General features: G+C 44.1%; 1 protein-coding gene across 1 annotated transcript in view; it reads left to right on the top strand.

Moving 5' to 3' along the window:
- Positions 1-1,503: 1,503 nt before the first annotated feature.
- mchr2b (melanin concentrating hormone receptor 2b) overlaps positions 1,504-18,700 on the top strand; it is a 58,200-nt gene continuing 41,003 nt past the window's right edge. The window contains exon 1 of the mRNA XM_048543904.2: positions 1,504-1,970. Within this exon, the coding sequence (XP_048399861.2) occupies positions 1,504-1,970 (467 nt within the window). The remainder of the gene's footprint in view (positions 1,971-18,700) is intronic.

The following is an 18,700-nucleotide window of genomic DNA, read 5'->3' as shown; positions in this document are numbered from 1 at the left end:
CCATTATCATTAAAACATCTGCAGAATTGGGAATCGTAATCTCCAAAGTGGCCGCCCCCATTTCCCACAGTACAACAGTGACGGCACTTCAAACGTGCTTAACTGGTACTGGGGTACTTTGGTACGGCTCCAGGACGTGACGGGTGCTATATAAATGCAAATTTTTTTTCCTGCGCACTAACTGGTTTACAGGTACTATTGAGGATGAATGTCAAAAAAAGCGCATCCTTCCTTGTCTCCATTAAAACAAGATGGGGTAGAATTTTGCTCAGGTCACTGACGTAGCTGCAGTAAATATCAGCTGTTCCTCAGAAGGCACCACATTTTCTCCCCGGGGCAGGTGGGATGAAAATAAATATAAATGCTTGGAGATGGAGCTCCATTTTGAAGTCGTCATGTTGACATGCTTGCCTTTATTGGTCGGTGCATTGAGCATTGGAGTTGGGGGTTCATGTTGTGGCTGTACGAGTCCCTTGTGAGGCCACTTTTGAAATAGTGTGCAATTCTGGTCTCCCTGCTACAAGAAAGATATTGTGAAACTAGAAAAGGTGCAGAAGAGATTTACAAGCATGTTGCCAGGGTTGGAGGGTTTGAGCTACAGGGAGAGGCTGAATGGGCTGGGGCTATTCTCCCTGGAGTGTCGGAGGCTGAGGGGTGACCTTATAGAGGTTCATAAAATCATGAGGGGCATGGATAGGGAGAGTAGCCAAGGTCTTTTTCCCAGGTTAGGGGAGCCCAAAACTAGAGAGGCATAGGTTTAAGGTGAGAGGGGAAATATTTAAAAGGGACCCGAGGGGCAACTTTTTCACACAGAGGGTGGTGCGTGTATGGAACGAAATGCCAGAGGAAGTGGTGGGGGCTGGTACAATTACAGCATTTAAAAGGCATCTGGATGTGTATATGAATAAGAAGGGTTTAGAGGGATATGGGCCAAATGCTGGCAAATGGGACTGGATTAATGTGGGATATCTGGTCAGCATGGACGAGTTGCACTGAAGGGTATGTTTCCGTATCGCACAGCTCTATGACCCTAGGTGTGTCATTGGCATGTTTTCTGTGTCGTTGATATTTTTCTGTGTGTCATTAGTATGTTTTACTGCCTTCCCCCCCCCCCCCCCCTATTTTAGCCCAACTGGAGGCATCCCCCTGCCCTGTCACACTTGCTGCACTGAGATTTACAAAGGACTGTGCCGGGACAGTTTGTCAAAATCCCACCTCGGGCAAATCGGCGCTGAACATTTACTTTGCAAACCTGGACCAATCCCCCGCCCTCACCCTCCGTGCACGGCTGGAGCGGCAGCTCTGAAGCAGGTATAAAGTCCAGCAAGCAGTTCAGGGAAGCTCAGTCACAGGCAGGAGGGTAAAATGGGATTGGAGTTGCAGTGAGGCTGTGTGCAGCGGAGAGGGGAGAGCGTGAATTCAAGCTGCAGCGTTCCAGGCACAGAGAGCGAAAGCCGAGCAAGCGTCTATCCCTGCAAACAGATTTTCTAAAAAAATATCCTGATGGGAGCAGCTTTCAGAGGAGGCTCTGCACTGTTTGCAAACACAAGTTCCCTGGGTATGGAGACTCAGGCTGGAAACGGTGCAGGGGGCTGGGACATGAACGCTTCTGCAGGCTCCAGCACGGCGAATAGCTCGGGAGCTGGGGACATTGAGTTTCTGGACAGTGCCACCGTGATGCACATTTTACCCTCCGTCTACGGGATCCTGTGTATCGTCGGGGTCGGGGCGAACTGCCTGGTGATCTACACGCTGCTCGCCTGCAAAACCAAAGGGGTGTCGGACATCTACGTGCTGAGCTTGGCCACGGCAGATTTGCTGTTTCTCCTGGGAATGCCTTTCACCATCCATCAGCTGGTCAGGGACAGGGACTGGGTGTTCGGGCAGTTTATATGCAAGGTGGTAACTGTGCTGGATGTCACCAACCAGTTCACCACAGTGGGTATCGTCACTGTGCTGTGTGTGGACAGGTAAGTGCTTTGGGATGGGGGGGGGGGGAGCAGGAGAGATTCCAATCAGAGTTCAACCTCAAGCCCCCCTCCCCAAAACAAACACACACCTTGATCACCCCCCAGATTCAAAAGAAATCTTGCATGCCTTTTAAGCGCTTGCTAAAGTTGAGAGAGAATTTCTATGGTCATGCCCTACTTTGGTTAATACTGGAGTAACAGGAAAGATAGGTGGATTCCCCCCACCCAGGGTTTCAAGACTACTTTCCAGATGCGAGGTGAAAGATTTAAAACAGGAGACACTAGGGGCAATTTTTATTATTTTTACGCTGAGGATGCTTCGCGTGTGGAATGAACTTCCTGAGGAAGTGGTGGATGTGGGTACTTTTTAAGGGACATTTGGATAAGTACAGGAATAGGAAAGGTTAGGCTAGGAGCAGGCAAGTGGGACTAGTTTACTTTGCGAACATGTCCAGATGGGCAGGTTGCACCGTAGGGTCTGTTTCCGTGCTGTGTCGTTCTGTGACTCTATGTTGTGAAACTAGAAAGAGCTAAGAAAAGATTTACAAGGATGTTGCCAGGGTTGGAGGGTTTGAGCTACAGAGAGAGGCTGAATAGACTGGGCCTATTTTCCCTGGATCATTGGAGGCTGAGAGATGACCTTATAGAAGTTTATAACATCATGAGGGGCATGGATAGGATGAACAATCTTTTCCCCAGGGTGGGGGAGTCCAAAACTGGACAGGCACAGGTTTAAGGTGAGAGGGGAAAGATTTAAAAGGGACCTAAGGAGTAACTTTTTCACGCAGAGGGTGGTGTGTGTATGGAATGAGCTGCCAGAGGAAGTGGTGGAGGCTGGTACAATTACAGCATTTAAAAGGCATTTGGGTCGATATATGAGTAGGAAGGGTTAAGAGGGATACGGGCCAAATGCTGGCAAACGGGACTAGATTAATTTAGGATATGTGGTCAGCATGGATGGGTTGACCAAACGGTCTGTTTCCTTGCAGTATATATCGATGACTCGATGACTCGATGACTCTTAACTATTCCAAATCAAGAAAATAGCAACATTAACTGTATAGACTGTATCTGATCATTTACCATTAATAGCGTGACTCCCAAGAATCCTAACACATTGATATTCATTGTTGTTTTTGTGTTGCGAAGGGTATTATTATGAGTGATTAACTAAACACGACCTAGATCCACACGGAAATGCTTTTGGGATAAGTTTGATAATCAACTCTTTCATAAACAAAAATCAGAGGGGCAGGTTAAAAAAGACGTCGCTTATTCGATATCTGCTGTGAATCTGTGTAATCAGGGATTTTTTTTAACAGCCAGGAACACATTGTGTGAAAACTGAAAGAACAGTATTTGCTGGAAATCAGAAACAAAAACAGAAATTGCTGGAAAAACTCAGCAAGTCTGGCAGCACCTGTGGAGGGAGATCAGAGTTAACGTTTCAGGTCCTGTTCCTGAGGAAGGGTCACTGGACCCGGAACATTAACTGGCATTTCTTCCCACAGATGCTGCCAGATAAATTGTATTAATATTTTCAGCAGTGGGTCTGTATTGTAGAGAACATGATCAGAAATGTAGCCCTGTTGAGAGCTGCAGATGAGGGCTGGGCCCTCAAACGGGCAGTCAGCATCACAATGCATGAATGAATAAATGATTTATTTATTGTCACTTGCATTTTCCGGTGAATAATACAGTAAATTACAGCGAAAAGTTTCAACTGTCACCACAAGTTAAAGTTCTAAATTGGAGGAAGGCTAATTTTGATGGTACTAGTCGAACTTTCAGAAGATGATTGGGGTGGGCGAATATTTACAGGCAAAAGGATGGCTGGAAAGTGGGAAGCCTTCAAAAATGAGATAATGAGAGCCCAGAGACAGCATGTTCCTGTTAGAGTGAAGGGTAAGGCTGGTAGTTGCAGGGAATGATGGTTGACAAGAGGGTGCCACAGTGGCTCAGTTGTTAGCACTGTTGCCTCATAGCAGGGACCCAGGTTCAATTCCAGCCTTGCGCAACTGTTTGTGTGGAGTTTGCACAGTCTCCCCGTGTCTCTGCAGGTTTCCTCCGGGTGCTGCAACTTCCTCGAAAGATGTGCAGGCTGGGTGGATTGGCTGTGCTAAATTGCCCACAGTGTTCAGGGATGTGTACATTAGGTGGGTTATAGGGAATGGGTCTGGGTGGTATGCTTCAAGGGTCAGTGTGGATGTGTTGGGCCGAGTGGCCTGTTTCCACACTGTAGGGATTCTATTTTTAAAAAAATTGAGGTTTTCTTCAAGAATAAGAATGAAGCATATGTTAAGGGTAATGAATCTCTACAGGAGTATAAGGGAAGTAGGGGTATATTTAAGAGGAAGATCAGGAGGGTGAAAAAGGTGACATGAGATAGCTTTGGCAAATAGGTTTATGGAGAATCCAAACTGATGCTACAAATACATTAAGGGCGAAAGAGCAGCAGGGGAGAGAATAGGGTCTTTTAAAGATCAACAGAGCTGCCTGTGTGTGGAAACTGCAGGAGATGGGGAGAGATACTAAACAAGTATTTTACATCAGCGTTTACTGTGAAGTAAGATATGGAAGCTAGAGAACTTGGGGAAATAAATAATGACATCTTGAAAAGTATTCATGCTGCTGGATGTTTTAAAATGCATAAAGATAGATAAATCCCTGGGAACTGATCAGGAGTACACTCAAACTTTATGGAAAGTTAGGGAAGAAATTGCTGGTCCCCTTGCTGAGATATTTTTCTGTGATAATGGGAACTGCAGATGCTGGAGAATCTCAGATAATAAAATGTGAGGCTGGATGAACACAGCAGGCCCAGCAGCATCTCAGGAGCACAAAAGCTGACGTTTCGGTCCTAGACCCTTCATCAGAGCATCCTCTGATGAAGGGTCTAGGCCCGAAACGTCAGCTTTTGTGCTCCTGAGATGCTGCTGGGCCTGCTGTGTTCACCCAGCCTCACATTTTATTATCTGAGATATTTTTCTCATGGATTGTAATGGGTGAGGAAGACTGGAGTTTGGCTAATGTGGTGCTTCTATATAAGAAAAGTGGTAAGGAAAAACCAGGGAACTGTAGACTTGTGAGCCTGACATCAGTTATAGGCAAGTTGTTGGAGGGAATCCTGAGGGACAGGATTTACATGTATTTGGAAAGGCAAGGACTGATTAGGGATAGTCAACATGGCTTTGTGCATGAGAAATCATATCTCACTAACTTGTTTGAGTCTTTTTAAAGAAGTAACAAAGAAAATTGATGAGGACAGAGCAGTGAATGTCACCTTTATGGAATTCACTAAGGCATTTGACAAGGTTCCTCATGGTAGGCTGGTTAGCAAGGTTAGCTCACATGGAATACAGGGGGAACTAACAATTTGGATACAAAATTGGCTCAACCACAGGAGACAGAGGGTGGTAGTGTAGTGTTGCTTTTCGGACTGGAGGCCTGTGACCAGCGGTGTGCCACAAGCATCAGTGCTGGGTCCACTGCTTTTTGCCATTTATGTAAATGATTTGACTGTGAACACAGGAGATGTGATTAGTAAGTTTGCAGCTGACACCAAAGTTGGTGGTGTAGTGGACGGCGAAGAAGATTACCACAGAGTCAGAAGTTACGTGGCACTAGTTTATGGTCCAACAGATTTAGTTGAAATAACAAGCTTTTGGAGTGTTTCTTCACCAGACAAAGGGGCTACGCTGTGAAAGCTTGTGATTTCAAATCTGCATGTTGGATCATAACCTGGTGTTGTGTGACTCCTGACTTTGTCCAATCCAGTCCAACACCAGCACCAGTACAATGTGACCTTGATCAGATGGGCTGAAGGGCTGAGGAGTAGCAGAAAAGATTTACAAAGGGGTGTTGCCAGGGTCAGAGGGTTTGAGCTACAGGGAGAGGCTGAACGGGCTGGGGCTATTTTCCCTGGAGCATCCGAGGCTGAGGGGGTGACCTTGTAGAGGTTTATGAAATCATGAGGGGTGCAGAGAGGGTGAATAACCAAGGTCTTTTCCCCAGGGTAGGGGTGTCCAAAACTGGAGGGCATAGGTTTAAGGTGTGAGGGGAAAAAGACCTAAAGAGCAACTTTTTCACGCAGAGGGTGGTGTGTGTATGGAACACACTGGAGGGAAAATGTTAGGGTGGAGGCTGACACAGTTACAACATCTAAAAGGCATTTGGAAGGATTCAAAGGGATATGGAACAGATGTGACTAGATTTCCTTAGGATATCTGGTTGGCATGGACAAGTTGGCTCACCAACGACATTGCACTGCCAGCCCTCCTCCGCCCCCTCACTGCTGTCTGCGCCAGGCCCACCAAAGTAGGAGTGGCTACTCTTCAGGTACCATGTCGTCGCCGCTGCGCCCACCTCTCCACTGCTGATATTGGGTCCCATTCTGAACCCACACTTGCCTCTCAGCCATTAGTCCTCGGCTTTGCTGGTGGTTCAGTGGCACCAGGAGTCCCTGCCTCTGGGCCTACAGCGACCAGGAATCGCTGGCTCTGCTGCCAAACCAGGCCGCCGCTCGTCTCGCCAAGAGTCCCTCTCCGGCACCCGTCCTCCGAGATCTCTCTTTGCCAGCGCCGCCATCTTGAACAGCCCATTGCTGCCACCACCTCCCACCACCAGAGGGGGCTCCCATTCCATGCACGGCCCTCTCTGTCTGCCACACACTGAGTTTGTTGACTAACCCGTTGCAAAAGGCTCCAAAGAAAAGAAAAAGGGAAGAAATAAGTGAAGGAGAAAGAACAGAAGTAAAAAAGAAAGAAAGTTTGTGGGAGTGGATGAGCCCCGGGGAAGAGCCAGTAGACAGCCATGCTACTCTGCCGCCATCTTGAATCTGGGAGAAATGGTCCTGAATCAGAGACTCAGGGGCTGATTGCAATTGGAGCTTGTTCTATTATTAAGCAAGGAAAAAAAAAATGCTTGTGTGTGCGGTTAAGGTCTCTTCTGCTTGTAAGTTGTAACGTGGGAGATACATTGGTGGTAAACGTAATAAAATATATAAGTAAAGTAGGTGAATATTGCAGTTAAATATCATCAAGGATGGCAGCTTTGTAGAATCGCTACAGAGTGGAAACAGGCCCTTTCGGCCCAACAAGTCCACACTGACCCTCAGATCATCCCACCCAGACCCATCCCCCTAAACTACACATCTGTGAACACTACAGGCAATTTCGCATGGCCAATCCACCCTAGCCTGCACATGTTTGGACTTTGGGAGGAAGCCAGAGCGCACCCATGCAGGCACAGAGGGAATGTGCAAACTCCACACAGTCATTCGCCCAAAGGATGGAATTGAACCCAGGTCCCCAGCGCTGTGAGGTAGCAGTGCTAACCACTGTGTCACCATGCTGTGGGTGATGTGTCAAGGCTGCAGAATGTGGGAGATCATGAATATCATTTCAATCCAGGGCAAATGCTATCTGCACTAAGTGCTTGAATTCTGAACAGAGTTTATGAAGCTGAGCCAGACACTGTGATGTATCTGAAAGGGAATGGTCCCTGGAGTCTTTATACGATGAGGCTCATCACTTAGGATAACGTCATCTGACACAACCAATGATCAGTAACAGGAACATATTTGTTATATTGGTACTTATCGGTAAAATAAGCAAGGCCAGGACTTATTCAGTTAAAAGTAGGACCTAGGGTAGTGTTGTAGAACAGAGAGACCTGGGGCCTCATGTGCATAATTCTTTGAAATTTGCATCACAGGTAGACAGGGTGGTTAAGAAGGTGTTTAGCACACTGACTTTCATTGCTCAGACCTTTGAGTGTAGAAGTTGGGATGTCATGTTCAGGTTGTACAGGATGCTGGTGAGGCCTCTTCTGAAATGTTGTGTGCAGTTCTGGTCGCCCTATTAGCGGTGGACGTGGGTACAGTTACACTGTTCAAAAGACGGATGGATAAATGAATGGGAAAGGTTTGGAGGGATATGGGCCAGGAGCAGGCAGGTGGGACTAGGTTGGTTTGGGATTATGGTCGGTGTGGACTGATTGGACTGAAGGGTCTGTTTCTGTGCTGTGTGACTCTATGACTCTATGACTTTAAGTGACCTGGCACTCATGGTGAGTACTGTTTACACAGCTGCTAGTACAAGCAGTAGGAAGAGAGGGTGCAGATGAGCTAGATCCAGGAATGATTACAGATGGGGATTCCACTGGAAACAAGCAGCTGATTGGTCCACAGCTTAGTGTCCAGTTATCATTGACTAGCAACAACAATGTGGCTGGTTCCCAGGTAGCTGAACCTCTTGGGACTGTGTAAAAGGTAGTGAGAAGTAATCAGAAATCTTCCGGCTCGGGTGCCGTCTCTTGTCTCTGCAGCAAAAGCTGCTCTAAACCAATTTACTTTTCCTCCAGCAGTTGCTGTAAGCTGTGTCTTTGAATTAATAACTCAGAGGTCTTATAAGTGAGAGTCAGACAGCCTTCACCTCCTGCTAACCAGGGAAACATCCAAAGTGCGGAGATTGAGAAGCAGTGTTCTGATTATTGCACAGACCAGGTCAGCAGATTCTGGGAACAGAGACCACTGAAATGCTTTCCCAGTTTTCTTGTGCGCGCGTGTGTGTGCGTGTGTGTGTGTGTGTGTGTGTGTGTGTGTGTGTCTCTGTGTTTCCATGTCTGTGTGTTTACATGTGTGCCTGTACAAGTGTGTGTGTGTGTATATGTTTGTGTGTGTCTCTGTATATGTGTCTGTGTATCTGTGTGTGCATGTGTGTGTGTGTATACATGTGTGTATGTGTGTGTGTGTATGAGAGAGTGTGTGTGTGTGTGAGAGAGAGAGTACGTGAGTGGGTGTGTGTCAGTATGAGTGCGTGTCTCTGTGTTTCCATGTCTGTGTGTGGACTCTATACATGTGTGCCTGTGTGTTTACATGTGTGCATGTTTGTGTGTGTCTCTGTATATGTGTGTGTGTGTGTTTGTGTGTATACATGAGTGTATGTGATTAGATTAGATTAGATTAGGTTCCCTACAGTGTGGAAACAAGCCCTTCAGCCCAACAAGTCCACACTGCCCTTTGGGCCATCCCACCCAAACCCATCCCCCTATAACCCACACACCCTTGAACACTACGGGCAATTTAGCATGCCCAACTCATCTAACCTGCACATCTTTGGACTGTGGGAGGAAACCGGAGCACCCAGAGGAAACCCACACAGACATGGGGAGAATGTGCAAACTCCACACAGACCGAGGCTGGAATCAAACCCAGGTCCCTGGCGCTGTGAGGCTGCAGTGCTAACCACTGAGCCACCGTGCCGCCCCCATATGTGTGTGCCTTTGTGTGTTTGTGTATCTGTGAGTGTACATGTGTGTGTGTACTTGTGTTAACAAGTCTGTGTTTGTGAGTTTGTCAGTATGAGTGTGTGTTTATGTGCCTGTGTGTTTGCGTGTGTGTATTTGTATATCCGTGTGTGTACATGCGTGTACGTGTGTATACTTGAGTTAATGTGCGTGTATACGTGTAGATATGTTAGTGGCTCATAATCATTTACCTGTAGCTAGAAACTATTTGTTTGTAATGATTGTAATTCTTGCTAAGGACAGAAATCTGATGCATGTCATATGGAGAATGTGGTATACTTTTTAGAATCTTAGAATCCTAGGATCTTAAAATCCCTACAGTGTGGAAACAGGCCCTTCGGCCCAACTAATCCAGAATGGCCCTCAGAGCATCCCACCCAGACCCAACCCCAATAACCCACCTAGTCTACACATCCCTGCACATTGCGGCCAATTTAGCATGGCCTATCCACCCTAACCTGCACCCCTTTCTACTGTGGGAGGAAACCCACGCAGACACAGGGAGAACATGTAGACTCCACATGATCGCCCAAGGGTGGAATCAAACCCAGGTTTTTAAAATCCTGAAATCTTCTGAAGCACTACAGCAGTGAGCCACAACTATAGCTTACATTAAAATAAATAAAAAACTATCAGATTGACATTGCAGAGGCATGGCTTCAGGGTGACAAGGTTTGGGTTTTGAATGTTGTGGGGATTATGGAATTTGAGAAAAGTAGAAATTGAGGTAGAGGGTGGAGGGGTAGCACTACTAATTAAAGATGATTTCTTTATGCAATCATTTGGGATGACCTTGGTTCAGGAGCTCAGGAGGTATAATTGGTTTGGGTAGGGGCTGAGAAATGTTCGAGGAAAGAGGCTACCGGTGGCAGTGATCTACAGACCCTTAACAGTAACCCTAAGATAGGATACAGCAGAAACCTTGGTGCTTTTGATGAGAAAATATCAACAATAATGATTGATTTTAATTGATATATAAAAATCAAGTTGGCAGGAGATGTCTGAATAAGGAATTTGAAGAATGCTTTCTTCAAGTAGTATGCTGTGGAACTGACCAGAGGACTGGTTATATTCGACTTGATATTGGGCATCAATTAACAGCCTCAGAGTTAAGACACCCTGAGGTAGCAGCAACTTGAAATGATTTTCATCTAGATTCATGAGGCAATCATAGAATCCCTACTGTGTGGTAACAGGCCCCTTTGGCTCAACAAGCCCACACCAAACCTCAATGCATCTCACCCAGACTCATCCGCCATAATCTACCTATTCTGCACATCCCTGAACACTACAGGCAATTTAGCATGTCAATCCACCTAGCCTGCGCATCATTGGGCTATGGGAGCAAACCAGGGCACCCCAAGGGATCTCACGCAGTCACAAGGAGAACGTGCACACACTACACAGAGAGTCACCAGAGGGTGGAATCAAGCCCAGGCTGCTGGTTCTGTGAGGCAGCAGTGCTAACCACTGAGCCACCGTGCCACCCCATTTGAAAGGGAAAAGATTGGGGTTAAGGCTAGTATTTTAAGCCTGAGTAAAGGAAACTGGGGGGGGTGGTTGAAAGGTGAGCTAAGTGAAGTGACCTGGCATTCCAGACCAGGGAATAGATCAATAAGGAATTGGTAAATGATATTTAAGGGAGACTTTGGAATAAGTATGTTCCGAGCATAAATAACAATTTTAAAGGAAGGAGCCAACATCTGCGATTAACTAAAGAATTTAGGAAAAGTATTAAACTTAAGGAGAAAAGTAAATAATTATCAAAAGATGAATGACGGGTTAGATGAGTAAATAATTGTCAAAAGATGAATGACAGGTTAGGTGATAGGTCAGAAAATAAAGAACAGCAGAGAATGACTAAAAAGATAATGAAAAGACAAGAGTTTAAGTAGGTGAAGGAGTTAGATGGAAATGTAAAATTGAATAACAAGAAAAGGAAAGTAGTAAGTGAGTGTTGATTTTCTAAACAATGAGAATGGGCAGTTATTAGTGGATGATAAGCAATTAGTAGATACATTAAGCAAATATTTTGCTTGTCTTCACTACACAGAATACAAAATAAAACATTCAAATAAATGAGAAGGTGGAAAAGAAGAGGAATTTTGCAAAATAAAGCGCGAGGAAGTTGTACAAAGAAAATTGTTGGAATTGTGAGCTGACAAGTATCCAGGCCCAGATGGATTTCATCCTAGGGTCTTAAACAAGGGTGCTAATGAGATAGGTGGATGTGTTGGTGTTGATTTTCCAAAATTGCCTAGATTCAGTAAAGATTCCATCAATCTGGAAAGTAGCAAATTGTCACCTCTACTCAAGAAAAAGGGGAGGTAGAAAATAAGAACTATAGACTGATTGCCTTGATATCTGTCTTGGGGATGGTGTTAGAATCAATTTTAAAGCTGCATACTTAGAAAACTGAGGGAAGAATCATCAAAGGGAAATCATGTAGAGCCAATTTTTTGGAGTTCATTGAAGGGGTAGCATGTGCTATGGATAAAGGAGAACCAATAGACGTACTATACTTGGATTTCCAGAAGGCACTTGATAGTATCACATCAAAGGTTATTGTGGAAAATAACAGTTTGTAGTGTAACAGGGAAGTGTATAATGTGCAAGACATAAGAAGTAGCTGGTGGATATAGATAGTTTGAGTGAGTGGGAACAAATGATGAAGATGGAGCATAATATGAGCATTGGCCATCTTATAAAGATACATTGGACAGACTGGGCTTTTTTCTGTTGGACTTGATTGAAGTGTATAAGACCTTGAATGGTCTTGATCAGGTCGAGAAGGAGAGGATGTTTCCTCTTGTGGGTGAGCCCAGAACTACAAGGGTGGCTGTTTATAATGAGCAAGACAGAGATGAGAAATACTTTCTCTCAGAGGGTTGAGTGTCTTTGGGCTCCCTTGCCTCAGATGTGGTGAAGCTGGGATCATGGCGTGTTTTTAAGGCAAAGAAATTCTCGGTTGATAAGGGAATTGCAGCTTATCGGGAGTAGATGGGAGTGAAAATTGAAACACAAGCAGATCTACTGTAATCTTATTAAATGGAGCAGGCTGCAGGAGCCAAATGGTTTTACTCCTATTGCGCATATTTGGTTCAGAGATCCCCAAGCAGTCTATTTCCTCAGCAATCATACAGAGGCTGGGAGGAGGGTGAGAAATGACTGTCTCATCAGCATTCTTCATTTTTTGGCTCATTACTAAGCCATGGCATTGCTGTATATTAATAAAAAAATCTTTGCAGTGATTTCTTTTCACCGTTGTATTTTGAGAGTTGACATTTGAAGAATTTAAGCAGGAGATCCTTGTATCCTTTCAATCAGCAGGGAATCTCGGGGCAAGCCAGTATTTTTAAGGGATGACACAGGGAAAGAGACATAGATGCTGTGAATATATCGAATGAACTGACAGGCCATTCACACACTGAAGGTGTTACCAGAATTTCCAAAGTCTTTTAAACCTCTAATAGCTCTTCCAAATCTGGGAAAATAGTAACTTTTTCCTTTTATATCAGCGAAAGGAAGGCAAACAGCCTTCTGCATCTGTGTATCTGAGAAAAAGTTATCCAGCCTATTCAGAGATGGTAAGAACTGCAGATGCTGGAGTCAGAGACAACATAGTGTGGAGCTGGATGAACACAGCAGGCCAGGCAGCATCAGAGGGGCAGGAAAGCTGACGTTTCGGGTCGGGACCCTTCTTCAGAAAATGAGGAGCAGAAAATTTGTTTCCGAAGAAGGGTCCAGACCTGAAACATCAGCTTTCCTGCTCTGCTGATGCTGCCTGGCCTGCTGTGTTCTTCCAGCTCCACACTGTGTTATCCAGCCTATTGCTATTTGCCAGCTCTCGTAGCCCATTAGTTTAGAACATTGCAAGTGCATTTCAAGTGTAAATTAGATTTTCAGCTCTTTCCACCTTTGAGACAGTGAGTTCCGTAGCTCCATCACATTCTGAGTGATTAATGATTCTCGAACCCTGTAATTGAACCTTCCTCTCCAGACCTCTGATAAATACAACAGTGAAAAGAAATCACTGCAAAGAAGGTTTTATTAATATACAGTTAAGTTTTGTGCAAACTCTTCTAGATACCAAAGAAAACAACCTCAGGCTATCTAATCTTTGCTGGCAGCCAAAGAATTCTCCACCACCCGACCTAGCACTGAATAATGAAATACCTCTCACTATCTCCAATGCATCTCTAACCTGTAATTATCCCTGCTGCCTTTAACCACTCCAGCTCAGGTCCTGTGTTCCAACAGTGATGAACCCATACAGTTCAAGCACGGGAGTCTCTCACAGTCATAGAGTCATACAGTAATGGAAATAGACCCTTTGGTCCAACCGGTCCATATGCCCAGACTAAGATAGTCTCACCTGCCTGCTCCTGGCCCATATCCCTCCAAACCTTTCCTACTCTCGTATTGATCTAAATGTCCTTTAAATTGTGCCCACAACCACCACTTCCTCGGGAAGTTCATTCCACGCGTGTACCACCCTCTGTGTCAACAAAAATGACCCTTGGGTCTTTTTTAAATCTCTTCGCTCTCACTTTGAAAATATTGTTACCCGCTATGACAGCCGTGACAAAGGGAAAAGGAGAAGAGTTTGCAAAAACTGTATTAGTCGTTGTTCTGAATGCCCTGTTTCTTTGAGCTGTGTCTTGTTTTAGAAGTTCAAATGTGTTCAGAAAAGTGATGCATTGCAGAACTCTGATATTATTACGAAGCTGCTTGAGTTCTGTTGTCACATTTACATCTTTAACAAAATTATGTTAGCACGTGCACAACATTCCAACAAAATTAAGTAAAATTAAATTCTTTGCTCTTCGGGACTGACCTCTAAAGCTTTTGTTCAGCAATATCCATAGAAATATCCAGAGGTGCAAGTCACACATTGTCAGTCAGCTGAGGGTAAAGGAACTCTGAGCAGGGCATGTGAGAAAGGTTTCCCTACACTAAGTGGGAATCCCTCAAGAAAGGTTAAAAAAGGGAAAAGGGGAAATAAAGAATAGAATGATCTGCCTGAAAGGAACTGAAAGGACGGACAGAAGGAGAAACACTGAGCTGGGTAACTACTGAGGTCAGATTTTGTATAAAAACTCAAAGAACTGTAGATCAGGAGCAAAGACAGAAGTTGCTGGAAAAATACAACAGGTCTGGCAGCATCTGTGAAGTAACAATCAGAGTTAACGTTCCGGGTCCAGTGACCCTTCCTCAGAACACCAGCTCTATTATGGTTGCTGCACTCAATTGTTATAACTCATCTAATCATAAAATAATTTTATCGTATGTCTTTTATCAATTCGCTGTAATCTTCAACAATTCCTTCAACTTTAGTGGCAGCACGGTGGCTCAGTGGTTAGCACTGCTGCCTCACAGCACTGGGGACCTGGGTTCAAACTCACCCTCGGGAAACTGTCTGTGTGGATTTTGCACGTTCTCCCTGTGTCTGCGTGGGTTTCATCTGGGTGCTCCGGTTTCCTCCCACAGTCCAAAGATGTGCAGGCTGGCTGGGCTGGCCATGCTAAATTGCCCGGAGTGTTAAAATGCTGTGCAGGATAGATGTGTTCACCGTGGGAAATGTAGGGAGATGGGTCTGGTTGGGACTTGATGGAATGAATGGCCTGCTCCCACGCTATAGGGATTCTTTGATCCTTTGCTGTGTACTGAGACCAGCAGTTTAGGCTGGTGTATAGCATAATGTCCCCAGACACTGTAAAGTAGAGTGTAATGTGTGTTCTTGAGATGGTCAGCTCTTCTTTCTCCATGGCAGTATTTCAGCCAGCCTAGAACTTGGTGAGTAGCCAAGCATTCCAACAATTTAATTCATTGTAAGTAGAAGGAGGATAATTAAAAGGGATGCAGACTTCCACTTCAGTGTTTAGTATTTGACCCAGATGGATATTTTGTTGATCAAGAACATTCATCAATTTTCACCAAATGTAAACTGCTTCCGACAGTGATTCGAACACCAGATACAAGCTTGCTGGAAGTGCCCTTCTCTTGCGCACATCAATGTTGAAGCTTTTATAAGATGAATTCGAAACCTACCACCGATTTCTTCCAAGTATGCCACGAATTGAAATTGTCCAGAGTAAAAAGCTGATTCAAATAGGGAAAAAATAAAGACTGGAATATAAGAACTGTGTGATGGTCGAGATGATAGGAGTGCTGTTTCTTTCTTTCTCTCGTCCCATTACTGCATTGTTCAAAACACGAACTGTTTTATTTGCTACCTGGTAAAATAGGTAGATCAATCAAACTTCTCTAATAAACAGAAGATTGTTGATTTATTACAGATACAACTAATTATAGACAAAACCGATAAGTGCAGTTTGTAACATAAAAATATAAATGTTTACCCCTCTAAACAACATGACAAACACACACATGCAAACAGTTACAAACACACCAGATGAAGTGGGCAATTTTTTTATTGTGTCCAGAAATTCACTTTGGAAAGAAAACACTTCTGCCCCAATAAGTCTTAGTTCTTGAAGGCAACAAAAGGTAATGAGGCAAAATCAAATATCTGTGTACTTTTGTTCTTTCTTTTAAATGAACAAAGTTTGAGATCAGAGGTACCAGTAATCTGCTCCAAAGGCCATTACTAACAAGCTTGGTAAGACCTTGGGTTATTTTTTTCCCCAAAGTTTGGAACAATAAAAGCAGCCTGAATAGGTGGGGCCAAGCTTCCAACAAACCAAGAATCTTAGTTTTTCATTAACAGTCGCTGGGGTCTTGAAGCTGAGTTTGGAAGCTGCAGTATGTCATTCCCTCTCTCCGAGTTTTCTCTTGGAGCTTTTTTTTCCTGGTGGACTGGAGAAATGCATGTGAGACAATATGTTTTACTGAACTTGCCTTTGCCAAGTGTGTGTTTATGGGATGTTACTGTGTTGGAACAGTTACTGTTTAGCAGTTAAATAATCGATTATTCTGCTGAGGCTTCCAGTTAAGTTATTCCAATTTCTTCTTTTGTTATATTTTAACTACAGTGTATTAATAAAGTGTGTTTTGCTTCAAGCTTGGTAGTTTGACCAATCGAATTGCACCTGAAATGCAACATCTGGTGCTTTTAAAATAAGAAAAAGTTAGGGTCTAGGTTATCTTCTGACATACTTTGAGGGAGTTTGGTTTGATCTATAATATTTTTCCCCTATATTCATTAACAGGATGAGGCTAGGCAGCATTTATTGCCCAGAGGGCAGTTCAGAGGCAGCCATATTGGTACAGGTCTGGACTTACATGTAGGCCAGACCAGATAAGGATAGCAGTTTTCTTCCCCCAACAATCGACAATGGATTCACCATCTTCATTTGATTCTTAAATCCAGGTATTTTTATTAAATTCAGATTCCACCATCTGCCGTGGCAGGATTTGAACCCAGGTCCCCAGAACGTTAACTGGGTCTCTGGATTAAAGTCCAGTGATAATGCCACTAGGCCCCGCCTTATATTTAATATATAAATCACATGTTTTACAGCATCTGCAGTTCTTTTGGTTTTTAAATAAATCACCTGGTATGGATGGTTGGTATCTAAGGCTAATAATAGAATTGGAGGTGGAGATACTGGAAGGTTTAGCTGTTACCTTCCAATCTTCTCTATATACAAGGTGCCAGAGGACTGGAGAGTGCAAATCTGACACTCTCATTCAAAAAAGATTGTAAGGACATTCTCATTAACGACAGGCTGGTCAGTTTAACATCTGTGGTGAGTGATATTTTAGAGGAAATAATCGGGGGCAGAAAAAGCTGCAAGTATTTGGAGAAATTTAAGTTATGTATGGAGGGCCAGCATAGACATTTACAAAAGCTGATCATGTTTAACGAATATTGGTCTGATGAAGCAGCAGAGAGGATCGATGAAATGACGTCTAGATGTTGTATAATTTTAAGAAAGCCTTTGGCAAAATACCACTTTAAAAGCTGGCTCACAAAATTGAAGCTGATCGAAATGAAAGATGATTGTCAACCTCAATAAAAAAATTGGCAGAAGGACAGAAAACAGGGATTCATAGTAAATAAGGATAACAAGGTGTAGAGCTGGATGAACACAGCAGGCCAAGCTGAAGCCCAAGATCTATATGCCTTATTTACCTACTCTCTCAAATGTCCTGCTACCATCTATACACATGAACACCCGCGTTCCTCTCTTCTTTTCTGGGATCTTGATATTTAGCCTATTTTGCATCTCCTATTCCTTCTGCCAAAGTGAACCATGACATATTCCTCTATTACATTCTGTCTTTGGGGTGTCTCTTCTTTTCTGGGATCTTGAGGAGCAGGAAAGCTGACGTTTCAGGTCTGGTGCCTTCTTCAGAAATTATCAAAATGTCAGCCTTCCTGCTCCTCTGATGCTGCTTGGCCTGTTGTGTTCATCCAGCTCTAGACCTTGTTATCTCAGACTCTCCAGCGTCGGCAGTTCGTCCTGTCTCTTGATCGTAAATAGTGTTTCTTTCAGATGGCAGATAATGACGTTTCACAACGGTCAGTGCCAATATTTTACATAGATACTGGTAACTTTTATATCATTGAATAACAGGCCAAGACTGTCTTCCCATTATAAAAATAATGCATTAATTTCAGCGAAAAGGAACATAAGGCAATATTTTAATAAAAGATGATCCATGGATTTATACGCACCCAAACTGCAAGTTAAACATCTACTTCACTCTGAGCAAAGCTGCATTCATGGAATCATCGAATCATTACAGTGTGGGAGCAGGCCATTTGGAAATTGAGTCCACACTGACTCTCTGAACAGCATCCCATCCAGATCTATCTCATCACTGTATCCCTGCAACTCACATGGCTAATCTGTCTAATTTGCACACTATGGGGAAATTTAGCATGGCCAATCCACCCTCACCGGCACAGCTTTGGACTGTGGGAGGAAACCGGAGCACCTGGAGGAAACCCACACGGACACGGGGAGAATGTGCAAACTCCACACAGTCACCTGGGGGTGGGATTGAAGCCGGGTCCCCGACACTGTGAGACAGCAGTGCTAACCACTGAGACACCCCAAAGACAGAATGTAATTCAGAGCAATATGTCATGGTTCACTTTGGCAGAAGGAATAGGAGATGCAAAATAGGCTAAATATCAAGATCCCAGAAAAGAAGAGAGGAACGCGGGTGTTCATGTGTACAGATGGTAGCAGGACATTTGAGAGAGTAGGTAAACAAGGCATATAGATCTTGGGCTTCAGAAACAGATGTATTGAGTAGGGGTCTGGAAAATTATGAATATACATTAGACTCTGATTATACTGCAGTTGGAGTAACAATCCAGTTTTGATCACCAAACTCTAAGAGGGATGTGATTCTGAGTGTCTTTGAGAAGGTGCAGAGGAGATTTCCCTGAAAGCTTCTAGCATTAAGGGATTTAAGTGAGAAATTTAGCGGAGTGAGATCTGATC

The sequence above is a fragment of the Stegostoma tigrinum genome, chromosome 13 (assembly GCF_030684315.1).
Source record: "Stegostoma tigrinum isolate sSteTig4 chromosome 13, sSteTig4.hap1, whole genome shotgun sequence".
NCBI lineage: Eukaryota > Metazoa > Chordata > Chondrichthyes > Orectolobiformes > Stegostomatidae > Stegostoma > Stegostoma tigrinum.
Note: the sequence above shows the minus strand (reverse complement) of the source record. Positions and strands in the feature narration are given on the sequence as shown.